Source organism: Falco punctatus, assembly GCF_963210335.1.
Source record: "Falco punctatus genome assembly, chromosome: 2".
Lineage (NCBI taxonomy): Eukaryota > Metazoa > Chordata > Aves > Falconiformes > Falconidae > Falco > Falco punctatus.
Window position 1 is genome coordinate 73,847,843 of NC_137581.1, and position 13,151 is coordinate 73,860,993.

General features: G+C 37.8%; 1 protein-coding gene across 1 annotated transcript in view; it reads right to left on the bottom strand.

The window, feature by feature from the left end:
• Positions 1-13,151, bottom strand: part of CRLF2 (cytokine receptor like factor 2) — a 95,425-nt gene that overhangs the window by 65,683 nt on the left and 16,591 nt on the right. The window contains exons 2-7 of the mRNA XM_080375353.1: positions 7,873-7,984; positions 6,968-7,140; positions 5,250-5,389; positions 4,354-4,516; positions 2,243-2,357; positions 1,109-1,193 (exon numbers count right to left, since the gene is read on the bottom strand). Of these exons, the coding sequence (XP_080231479.1) occupies positions 1,109-1,193; positions 2,243-2,357; positions 4,354-4,516; positions 5,250-5,389; positions 6,968-7,140; positions 7,873-7,984 (788 nt within the window). The remainder of the gene's footprint in view (positions 1-1,108; positions 1,194-2,242; positions 2,358-4,353; positions 4,517-5,249; positions 5,390-6,967; positions 7,141-7,872; positions 7,985-13,151) is intronic.

The window sequence follows — 13,151 nt, forward strand, 5'->3', positions numbered from 1 at the left end:
ACCACAATGGAGAAGATGAAAAGGAAGCCATATAGGCAAGAAGGACATAAAATAGCAGGATGGAAGAAAGGCAGAATAGCAGGAAAGGAGATAGGATTCCACAAATGCATACAAACTCCTGCTTATTATTGAGACCACATTAAACACATCCACATTAAATACATCCTTGTATTTAATCAGGGCTTTTAGAAAACCTTGGATGTGTAAAATACTTGGTGTTCCCTCCTTGATAGACTCATGTATTCTTTGACCCAAGGCCTGACTTAATCTAAATTAAGACTGAGTTTACATGGAGATTTAGGCAACATACCTTTTCTGTATTAAAGCTTCAGTATTAATTTGCATTTCTGTCTTTCTTCTTCAGTTTCAGTTTAAAGCTATCATATATAGAAAGTTTTCAGTTTGTCATGATGAGTTATTACTGCTCTTTGATATTGTCACTGGGTTTGCAACTGTAAATATCTGACCTGTCTCAATACCGAGGAAACCTAGCAGTAACTAAAATAAAGACAGCCCAATTAATACAGAAAAATACATCACATATGTGATGTCATGGACTCAAGAAGCAGTTCGAAAACAAACCCAAAACCTGTAGACTATTCATCTAACAACCATTTTGTGTCTAAAGGTTTAGCAACTATACACCTCTGTGGCTAAGAGAGGATGCTTCCTACTGTGTCTGATGCCTCCAGAGCCATGAGTGCTGTCACTGGTTCAGCACTAAGTCTCACAGAATTCCACAAACACAAAGGACAAGATCAGGTTGAAACAAGCTCCCTGAGCTCTTGTGTGCAGGAGTAGATGCAAACACCACAGTGGCATGTCACTGGATGTTGTGGCTCTGGACATCCTTAAATTCTTCTCCAGCAATTTCTTTGTTTCTTTCTGTAGCATCTTTTCACAGTGCCAAAGCAGCACTATGCTGATTGTATGAGCTCTGGTATTTGCTTTGTGGATCCTCTTGGGGATATTGCATGAGGGGAAGGGCTTTTCTCTTAGGTCAGAGAGTGCTTGTGGTGATATCTTTTCAGAGCAAGTATCAGTAGCTACTTTCAAATTTTTCTTAACACTGTAGACTTTGCACTCTTCCTAGGAAGGGAATGTTTACCTGGAAGTTTCCATTATGATCACTGAAGAGATCAGCAAATATGTATTTTGGATCTGGTATAGCAGGCATGACTGACTTCTGAAGCCTGCAAAGAAGAAAGAAAAACACAAATAGGTTTTTTTTAGTGTATATATACATGTTTTTTATACAAAAACTTATATATACAAATATATACATTTCTGTAGCTACAAATATATTTTACATTACAGTACTCTAGGCTTGATTTCTTCTAAATGTGTTCTAAAGTAAAAAAGCAGTTATAACAGTATGATAACACCATCAGGCTACGGGTGATTTTTCTGGTGGATTTTCAACAACCCCATCCTAGTAAAATCTGGACTCTATACAAACTCCCAGCTAGTCAGAAAGTGCGATTCTGCTCCATGCAGTAGTCAGAGCTTTACATTCTCTGGCTGCATTCCCCTTCACAGGGAAGATGGTGCAGCAACGAGCTGTATTGCCTGATGTAGTGAACACAAATGTAAGGTTGAACAATAGAAGTGCACGAGAAAAAACTCAATCTAAAAAGGTTGTCAGGGTCCCACATAATTTCAGCTCTGAAAATACTGCATTTTTGGGTGGGTTTTTTTTCACCAAAGTTTGGGGCCTTTGCAGGTTTTGTTTGTTGTTCAGTGGCTTTTTTTTAAAAAAAAACCACCAAACCCAAACAACTAGATTCTAAAAATAAGCAGATTCATTCACTAAAAATTCAAATATTATAGATTTATATAGTCTTATTAAACTTGAATGCACTCAAACTGCAAAGCCTACTGAAAACAGACGTTGAGTCTGATGAAAGATGTACAAAAGAATGTCAGTTCAGAAGAAATAACCAAAATAATTGGCTTCTTAGAATTTAACAAAAAGAGAAAAAATTAAGTGGAAGAGACATAATTTTGTCATGAAACGTCATCTTTTACCAGAATTGTTCTGCTTTTGAAAATCAAAATCCTTGGTATTTGGAAGGCCAGGATGCATTATTCCTCAAATAGTAATTAAGCTACTGACTTTTACATCTTCATGATGGCTTCATTTATCAGATAATAATTCTGAGTGCTATGAGACTTGAGCCTGAATGATAGCTCTATTTTCATGACATGGTTATTTAGTAGTAACCAAGAAAATTATATTTACCTCTGCCATTTACACAGAAGAATCAGGAGGATAAGCATCATTAGAAGTACTGCCAGCAAACAGCTTAAAACAATTATTGTATTGGACTCAGGTTTTATATCATCATCACATGAATCTAAGAATAATCACAAAAAAGTATGTGAAAAAAAATTTTGCTTTAACAGTAAAAATTCCTAATCATGCTAGAACATTGACTTCTCTTTAGAAAAAAAAAAAAAAAAAGAGAAAACTGAAAAGTTTTTAAGAACAAATAAGGCATGAACTCAGTTGTTCAATTGAAACTGAAAAGGCATCCTGCCCCAAACCTTGCAACAAAAGAAAATTGTGCTTTTTAAAATCTAAATTGACCTAGTACAGGACAAAGGAGTGGGCTTACAGGCAATGAGTAGATACGTTACGAATGAATGGAGTATTTCTTATATTCATCACACTGCATTGACAGTCATACAACTTTGTGCTAAGATGTGTATTACATCCACCTACTTACAATCACCAAAGCTGCAAGTACAATTTTACATGTAGCCTAAATGTCTGATTTCCCACAACAAAACAAACATCTTCCCCATCGCAGGAAGCAAAAAGCCAGCAAACCGTAAGTGCTGTAGAAGTAACTAGTGGCAGTATAACATCTAACACACAGGTTTATAAAACCAATGTGTTTGTGCACTTTTGGCATTCTCTGCTTTTTCTGCAGCTTTTCTAATGTCACCTCAAGCTCTGCCTCCTACTACTGACCTTCTGCTCTTAGTCATACAGGAGCAACTGTCCAGCCTGTTCCACCTGCCTGCTTTTTTCACTTTGCCAGAAAGCCACAAAAGTTGTGATCCCCAAGTAAGGTATTCAGAGTCTGTGAAATTTTTTGAGCAGAGCTTTGTCCGTGACTCCCTCTGGTACTGGAGTTGGAGGCAATAATAATTCACTGAAGTCCTGAAGTGAAGTGCTTGCCACGGTGAAGGGGCTGTGCCAACGTCAGTTCTGATCCAGGGGCACTCAAAGCGACTGTCCCCCCTGTGCCTGCCTTCCTCGCAACTACCTGCTGGCAGCCTCTGGTCAAAGGGCCCGGACAGGGCTGCTGCATGCTGGCCCCTCAGAGGCGCACGGGGAGACACTGTCCACTGTGTTTTCTCAAGGGCATTTGCCAGGCACCCCTGAGGACGTGCTTACAGGCTCACAGCTTGCGTGGTAGGGGAAGCTTCTCTGGAGGTCAGCACTGTGGCTACTGCGAGTGCACAGGCTACAAATACCTGTGCTCCAGGATTTCATCCCGCCTTTGTACATACAGATTTTCTTCAGGTGAGCTAATAGCCCATCGCATTCTAGAGAACTCAGATCTGGGTACACTGGAAATCTGGCTGTCTCACATAGTTCTGATGAAGCCTGATAAAGGGTGGAATTTTGTGCTTAGCTGATATGATACAAACATGTTGGAATGGTGTACAGTCTTTACTACAGCAAATCTGGTTGTTTTTTGGAGTTTTTTTTGATAACCAGTAGAAATACTATTTCCATCAAAGATCTGATTCAAGTCAATCACACTCACTTAAGTGTGTCTGTCTGGTGGGAAAGCAGTGCTGATACTGACTTTGCTTCCATTTCATCTCTTTTCACTCATCCTCCCCGTTTACGTCAATCCAGCATGTATTAGCATCAGATTGCTATGACCTCTGGTCCTGTAGTTCAAGTGGATGTACTTTCAAAACAAACTGACTTCAAACATGAGGCATTATGGATTTTCTTAGGGTTCAGGCTTGATGTCCACATATCATATGTGGAAACCACTGCCCTACACCCACACCCCTCCTCCCATGCCACCCCCACCTCCCACATCACATTACTGTCATTGTTGGACCCTATATACTATTGTAACTCAAATAATAAGGACACTCTTAACTTTGCTGATTATGGCATTGATTTATAGTGTTATGGGCCATCAGGAACAAAGTGGACAGGGGTTAGATATGGGCAGTTAGACATCCACAGGAACTTTCTTTTATAACAGAAGATGGAGCACAACAGTGCAACATTAATTTGCTGCATGTTCCCAGCCTCTTTTGCAGTCACCCCTTCCCCATTTGTACTTTGACAAGATAGGACTGTAGCACAGCTGTTACCTAATAATGTGCCATTCATCCAAAATGTTTCTGCTTCCCAGTCACTGCTGTAATTAACTACATTGCAGTACGGTACTAGCCTCTTCAGTCTGACTCGGAAAGAATAGCATTTTCTTGGATCAAATCCTTGATCTCCAACACTGCAACACTTAGAAGTTCTGGACTGAGAAGGAAGGCACATCATTGTTAATTCTGGTTTTCAAAACAGTGCTTCAGAATGCTACACTCAGTCATGGTCACAACTAGGACAAGGAATAGGCCAACCCAAAACCTCAGAACTGACTTTTAACTTCTCTAAGTTTCGAGGAATTTTGTTTCTTGACTGACTCTTCACTATTCATATCCATTCATCACTGTCTGATATTGAGGTGAGCGTCGTTGTTATGTGTAGCATAGTGCACTATGCTACAGTTGCATATCGTAAATAGGTAAAGTCACTTCAATCCACAAAATATTTGCAATTTATATATGAGACTGGAAAGGTTTAAATCAATGAAATAACATCAGAAATACTCTAAGAGTTAACTTTAGAATAAATAAAAATCCCATGTCATCTCTTTTCTTTCATTCTATTTTGCGGGGTTTTTCCTCCCTTTTACTCTTCTCTACTCTGTTTTCTGCTTTTATATTCCAAAACTCTTCTAGTCCAAATGTATGACCTTTCCTTTAGATTATCCTCAGCTCTTTGGATGGCAACTAGTTAGAACTCAAAACCTAAATTATTTCTGTTATGGCAGGGATCCAAGATCCTAAAAATCTTAACTGTTTTCTGCTGCCAGCTATATTTGCAAGTATAGGGTGGGAGAACAATTTGAAAACAACTCTATTTTCCATTATATGGAGATTCTACTTCCAACTCCTTCCAATGCTGACTAAAAATGTCACATTCAACTCACTTGCCACTCTTTGTCAAACTTGCTTTTGTATTGAAGCTCAAGTCTCAAGCACTTCACAGCTCGCTCTGGTTTATTACAGCTTACAGTAACAGTGTCTTCTTTCCAGAAGAAGGTCACATTTTCTGGTCGATTGGGCTTTACTAAGAAGAAAAGAAAGAAATTTTGCTACAGTCTCTTAAAAAGCAGTACTTTGCAGTTACTTCTTCCTTGTCTCAGTGTTTCTCTGATAAGTGAAGAAGGTGGACTTCCTTCTTGGGGAGCTCACTTTTGTAGCTGACCTCCAAATTAAACATCAAAATGGAGCTTGACACCATGACACTGCTCACCATTTGAGGTGCCACATTCAAAGGTAGATACTACCTCATGCCAGGAGCCTATTGCAAGTACTTAAGGAAAGACTCTAGTTTCCTCATACTCCCTGCAATCAAGAGAAAGAAAGAAAGGGACGGACAAATTCAGTACCATAAGACCTTTCCTTCATTGGAAAGAGACGGACAAATTCAGTACCATAAGATCTACAAAACACACTTGTGCAGCTGCTGGAGGCTATGTGAGATATGGTGGGACATCTCAAAAAACACTGGGTGCCTCACTGTGCACAACTGAATCTACCCCTCACTGTTTTCAGATTGTCTGAAGAACATGCAATGGTATGATTTATGTAGCTGATTAGTCTCCAGTAGTGGGAAACAAAGGGGTGAAAAGACTTACCTGCTTTCTCCATCCTTCCAGTTGCCTTTCTGTATTATGGAAATTCCACCTTGATCAGAATTAAGTCTGACCCTTGATATTTGTGCTTTGTTACCTAACGCTTTTGAAATTCATTTTACTATCAGCGGGTGTTTAATAGCCATAATTCAAGGATCAGGATGCATCTTTCCATGATTTAACAGATACTGGTAAAGTTATGAGATATAAAAGTATTCTCAAATTTAGATGCCTTGACAGTTTTTTGTTGACTCTCTTTTGCTAAAGCATTATTAATAAATAATAAGAATGTATTTGAAATATATATTTTTGCAGGTAATTCTGTGTTGTATATTTTCTGCATTATTTTTATCAGAAAAGATCCTTCCACTTTAAGTGCTGTAACTATGTGAATTTCCAGAAGATTTTGATAAACTAATTTCATACTAGATGTGAAATATGTATTTTGGGGAAGGAGGGATTTCATAGAACCAGAAACATTTTCTCTTCTAGTAGGAGGATGTCTCTTTTACACTGACAGACTGTATCAGAGCCACTCAGCTAGTTTCTATGGACATCTGATGATGGTTTTATGACAGCCTCTTTGATAAGAAGTAGTTTTCTGCCTCACATCCCATGGAAGATGGCAAAAGAATGGAAGGTTCACAATATGAGGAACGTCACACGGCCACCACTAAGACAAGAAACTAAGTTTTATTCATTTTCCTGATATGAATAATGAGCAGGCCTGCACTACGCTAAGCACATCATGATGATTTTGAAATTGTGTTTTGGGACAGATCTGAGTGTCCCATGTAATCTCACTTAGCTGCAGCAGCACACAGGCCTGTGTAACTACTGATGACAGCAAGGAATGAAAATCAATGCGAAGTAACTATAGTTTGGCTTTGACACACATACTGATAACATTTTATACACCAATATAACTGATTTCTTCGCAAACTAAGAACAACTAGAGAATCAGTGAAGACACTAGGATGACCAAAGTAATTGTGATTTTACATACTTACTATAAAAATCAGATTTTAGTCTTTTAGAAAAAAGCTCTTCACTTCCATTGCTATTCCTGATAGAGATGGCAAGGGTGGGTCCTTCTGTCTTAAAAAGACATCCAGAATTATAATTTTGATCCAATAAATAGGTGGGACATGGCTTCCAAACTTTGTGCTTGCCTTCATCAAATCTATAAATTAGATAATATTGGTGAATGGAACACTTAACAGTTAACACAAGTCCTTTTCATTACTGGTTTTTCTTTTTTCTTTCCTTTTTTTTCTTTTTCAAATACTCCTACCAAGTGAATTCTGCATATGGAATTTCTTGAAGCAGCAAATTTCATAGCGGTGTGAGGGAATTAATTACCCAAATCTCATTGACTTTCCAACCCTGGGTTTTGATGCAGTCTGAAATTATTGTTTTCTTCACGTTGTTGTCCTTGTTGTTTTCTAAGAGAATGACTCGTGCAAACAGGTCTTTTCATGAACCAGTTTCCAAGATTGTACTGCTAAAAGTTTTTTCACATACACCATCCAGATAGGGAAAATCAAGCGCTATGACTATCTTTACCCAAAGCATGAAATTTCTGTTAGTCATTAATGACATCAGTTCATAAGGAAAATATACACACATATGTGGAAAAAACCCTTTCAATAGTGTAATTAGCATAGCATTTCGCACAAAGACTGAAGAGGGTCATTTTTTTCATATAATGTCTGTTAGTGACTATTCAGCAGGCTTATTGATTTGTACACTTCTGTAGCACGTTGTGAATATAAACAGGTTTCTTGCTAGATGATTAACGAATGTTAGAAGCATTTTCAGGTACAGTTCACAATAGACTCAAGTGGACTTAGATATTTCAGTTTCTCGAAGTAAATCCTTTGAGAAGAGAAGAAAAGGCATCATCAATACTCACGTATAAGAAAATGACACATTCTCGCCAGGAAATAGTTCTCTTGCTGCCCATGTGATCTGCATCTTCTCATTATTGAAATTGATTATTGTGGTGCTGATGGTATCTTTCCAACCTGCCCAGAACATTGACAGAATTCATGATTTCAGCAGTGAGTATGAGAAGCATCCTTTGACATGGGTAGGCAATCAGTATTTCAAAGACATGCATGCAGCAGACCCGATGATCATAAAATAAGACATAAGAATATCTAAAATACAAGGGAAGAGAGTAAAATAACCTAGAGAGGTTGAAATTAGAATTTCAAAATAGGAAAATGAAAGCATGCACAGCAACACTAGAGAGCACTCCATGGTCCCTGAGCCAAAAGGTATAGACTGGTTCATGCTTATGCAATCTATGGGAACAATACCTTGATGTCAGATTTCCCACGTTACCTGCTAAGGTTTTCCTGCTAAGGAAAACTGTTTGGGAGCTAATGCCACATGGATCCTGTGTGTAAACTGTCAAATATTTATTGTAAGAAACAAGGGACTAATGCTACAGGTCAAGAAGAGATCAAGACACATAAGAACCCAGAACAAATCTGCACGAGTAGGTGTACAGATTTGATAGATGTGGTTCTGGCAAATTCTACCTTACTGACAAGCAAGATCATTTAATGTCCTCTGACTGCACACAGATATTATTTCATCTCCTGTCCTTCTCCTTGTCATAGCTCTTAATAGGGACACAGGTATTTTAATTCTGTGTCCACCAGGATTCCACAATCAGATGCTGAAGATAAATCTGACATTGAAAAATGGAGAAATTAAGAAGGTAGAAGGATTAGAAATCCATTCTATATCAAGCAGAAGGACAATGTTTTTATTTGGCATTCTATAAGATGTGAAATTATATTTACTTGAATAACAAAGAGGAACAAAATGTGTCTTGAATATCAGCAAGAAAACGCTTCAGGGTAAAATTTGCAGGCTGCTGTCTCCAGACATGAAGTGTCTACAACTGAAAACTTTTGCTGGAATATTCCTGCCTAGCAGGAGAATAGAAGATTTTTGCTTTAATTGCTGTCTACTTTTTATGCTACAATAGACTTTTGAAGGGGTTTAATGTGGAAAAAAAATTAAAATATTTCTTATGAGCTTTTTGTCACATACAATAATCCTGAATGTCCATGGGAATCAGGCCTAACTAACCTCCTGATTTCTAGCTATTGCTCTGTAACCAACACTGAGAATGTGAGAAAGACCTGTGGGTTCAAGTAACTGTTTTGTCTATTTTCATGGTTATATCTCTACATCTAGATGTTTCATGACTTCTGTAATTGAGTTAGCCAAAACATTTCTGTATAGGTGTAATTGTGTTGTAACACGTTTTGTCAAAATCATTTAAGAGACAGTTATGGCAGAAATCCAAGAGACACTGGGTAGATGTAGCTGCAGGTCCCTGCTTCATGATTCATAGAGCTCTGGTAAAAAACCATTCTGCTCTTAATCAAAAGAAGAACTTGAAACTAACTCCTCCATCTCCTAACTAATGCCTGTGAGCTTGTTCCATATTGTTTTCTCAAACTGAAAATCTCATGTGTTTTTCTGAAGAATAGAGAAGTCAGTACTATTACACATTGAAGCAAAACCAGAACTTCAAAACCTCAAAAGCTATCATAAAAGGGAGTTTATCCAGCCAGTTCTACCTCTGTTACAAGAGACTACCTAGCCCTTGTTTCCTAACTCTTCAATCCCTTTGTAAGTCCCCTCAGCAGGTCTAAGAGATGATCATGTCTTTAACTAAGGCCACTAAAAAATATGATGGCAAAGTGCCTAACAGTGAATTCTTGGTCTGCAATCACACTAACACATTTTAATTTTTATGGACTGAATTCTAGCATGGTTGTGCAGTATATGGTGTTATGCTTAGTGTGACTGAAATCCATATGACTACTTGGACTTCGATTTTCTATAAACATAGTTAAATGTGTATTTAATGCATGTTTGAGTGTATAATTACATATTTTCCACCTTTAAATAAAACTAACATTATAAAAAAGAATAGTAAAGTTACTGAATGGATAATACTGTACTCTCCTGAGATCATTTTTATGGATATAGAATGAATCTGTTCAATTCCCTTTAGAAGTGACAAAATATGTACTTTCCACTTTTTGATAATTAGTCTGATTGCACATACTCTCACTTTGAGAAAGAACTACTAATGTCCATGCTTCAGCTGTGAAAATAAAAACAGGAAGAGCATTTGCTTTCTTCATTACATAATTTCAAGGATAATTTTGAAATTAATTATTGATGCTGTATCTGTTGCACAATAGTTTGGAAAACTGTGGATGGCCAAATGTTGGGTTTTTTTAGGATACGTTTTTGAATCAATTTTGAAGTCAAACATGAGCAAAATTCGTCAGTTTAATCTCAGAAGGTGGCTTAACGTCTCTGCAGATAGCTGTGCACACACGTCCATCTTCTTGAGCTTGACAGAACGATTTCAGGTAAGCTGTGTGCTAAGCAGAGACATGCAGTCTGGTCAGTAGGACAGAACAAAACGTGGGTATCTGAGAGTCCTATCTTGGGCATAAATAACCCAGGCTCTGCCAGGACCTTTACCAGATGAAAGGTGCCAGCTCAAAAACCTTGCTTGGACCTGGGCACATGGGCAGCCCCACCGAAAAACACAGCAGTGTTTTTTCCACTATTTGGAGGGTGGGCTCAACGCCCAGTGTTTATCCCATTGCTCCCTGGCTGTGAGGTTGCAGTACTTGGCCCAGGATGTGAAAGATCTGCTTGCATTGATTTCTAGCATAAAGCAAATGGCGTGGCTTGGGTTTATACATGAAACTAGTCTCAGGTTGCTCAGTGCTGTAGAGTTGATAGTAGCTGAAGTCTGAAGGGGATTGTAAAGCAAAGAGGTAACTTTACTGGTGAAAAGTAGGTGCTTGCATATGTCAAATGGTTGGTAGAGGTTTTTGGAGATCTTGTAGAATGTGCAATGAAAAATGGCTTCACTCCAAGTTGTTCAGTCAATTTGGTCACAAGGGCTGTACAGGTACAGAAAAAGGGAAGAGGAAAAGGGAGTTTATAACATAAATAGGCAATATTAAAAGAAGAGAAGAAAGGAGAGTAAAAGCTTGTTTTAAATACCTCCAAGAGGAAAATACTGAAAAGCTATGAGTTTTATCACTCCAAGTTCAGACTGGTAAAATAATATTGTATTGCTTAGTCTTTCTGAATGAATTTTCTCTTACTGGGCAGTATAAATAAACTTTTTTTTGTAAATTATGTTTATAGGGAAAGTGGTGGAATTAACACAGATAGCACTGGTTCATTAATTGTGAGAGAGAGTATACAGAATTTACTCATGAAAACATGTGTTATACACCTGGGAAAAACTATGGTGCCAATATTTAGATTGAATTTTCCTCTCAAAGAGGTGATGCGTGCTTGGGAAGCTCCTTGAACCTGTGACTATGTATCCCACAACACTGACACTGCCTGCAAGGAAATAAAAGATTTTGGTAACGTGGTAACCCAGCCTTCCCTCTCCGTATAGGCCAACTCTTGAAATCCTTTTCTAGGGTGACACATTTTCCTTCAATTCCAATGCATAAAGGGCATGAACATCAAAATCCTGAATCCCATAAAGTTACATTAATGGGTTGTTCAGTCTCTTCAAACTGGCGGTGGGTTAGTTGAGGTGTGGTTGGCTCTAGAGATGGATAATCAGGAAACCAGACAGACCTCACAGGATTTCCACAAGCTGAGGAGTGGACATTAAGTAAAACCTGGGGGTCTATTCTGACTAGTCTGTTGGAAGGCAACAAAATTCACCAATTCATTCTGAATCTTGGAAACACTTACTATGCTTTATTTTTCAGTTACATTATGATAGTTCTATGCTACTTATTAGAGGCTGAAATTCAGAGATGCACACTATATCTTGGGTTTAGCAATGCATATGTTTTTTGGATGACAGAAAACATCAGTTTGGCTCCAGTCCTGCCGTGATTTATTGATGGACTTTACACACTCTGAGTAGCCCACTTGACTTCAGCAGGATTACTCACAGTGCACCAGCTTAACAACACATATAAATCTTTTTAGCATCAAAACGTTTTTCTGCAAAACCCCTATATATTATGAATTGAAACTCTGGGATTTTAACATTTAAATATAAACATCAGCAACTGCAGTTATTTATGTATACAATGGAAGGTAATATATTATTAAATACTTTAACAATAAATAGAACCATTTAGTAGAAATGGAACAGAAATAGTAATAAACTATCTGGTGATATGTACATATTCTTTCCTGTGCTCTAGTTTTTGAAAACTTCATAAGAAATCAGCTTTAACATAATTAACTAGCTATGTAAGACAGAAAAGGCTTTATAAATTTTCTATTATTGATTGTGTTTCTAGAGCTCTTATCAGGGCAATTTTCTACTGTGCTTCATAATTTTATGAGTTTTGTGGCCTTTTTGAATGTAATAGGAGTTGTGTTTTGTATAAATGTTCAGTAAATATTTGTGTGCACCTTTTCAAATGATAGCATGTATATGTTGCATGATTCACATTTCAACATGAAAAGATGCATAACCTAAGTGAGGTTTTTAAAGTTTGGATTAAATTGACATAAAATCCTCTGAGGCCATGTACATGTTATCTGAAATAAGGTATTTCCTTCTGATGATCTTTCCTTTGCCTTTGACTGAAAAGGTGTTTATTTTGTTAATGGAAAGACAGAGAGAATGAGAATAGACGGGACCATTTCTCTCTCTTTCTTTAATATGGAATTTTTATTAATCCACCTGTAACACCATGGATTGTTCTAAGCTAATGTGTTAGCTCTTCCACGGTAATTGTAATTGCTTAAAGCATTTTCCTATTCATGACCCTAGAAGCACACAATAGACCAAAAAGTAATACATTTATCATTATTCTTTGTATTATGACAATGGGTAGATGGAAAGGTCAAAAATATTATGAATAGGCAGTCCCTGGGTTAAGCAGGGGTGGCAGCAACTCTGTCTTAGGATGGCCTGCTGGTCTAGCTAGGCATGCAGCAAGTTGCAGTGTTGTAGGACACATACCAGTGCCTGGGAGCATGGGCTTCAAAGATAATTATCCAATTCTACATCTTTGGTAAAACCAGATGGGAACTGGTACGGCTCCATGCAAGACCAACCTCACAGGCACTGCTGGGCACCTAGCTTTACTCAGGACAGAGAAGCAGGGAAAATACCATTATGGTGTGTGGAGAAAGTACTTTCAT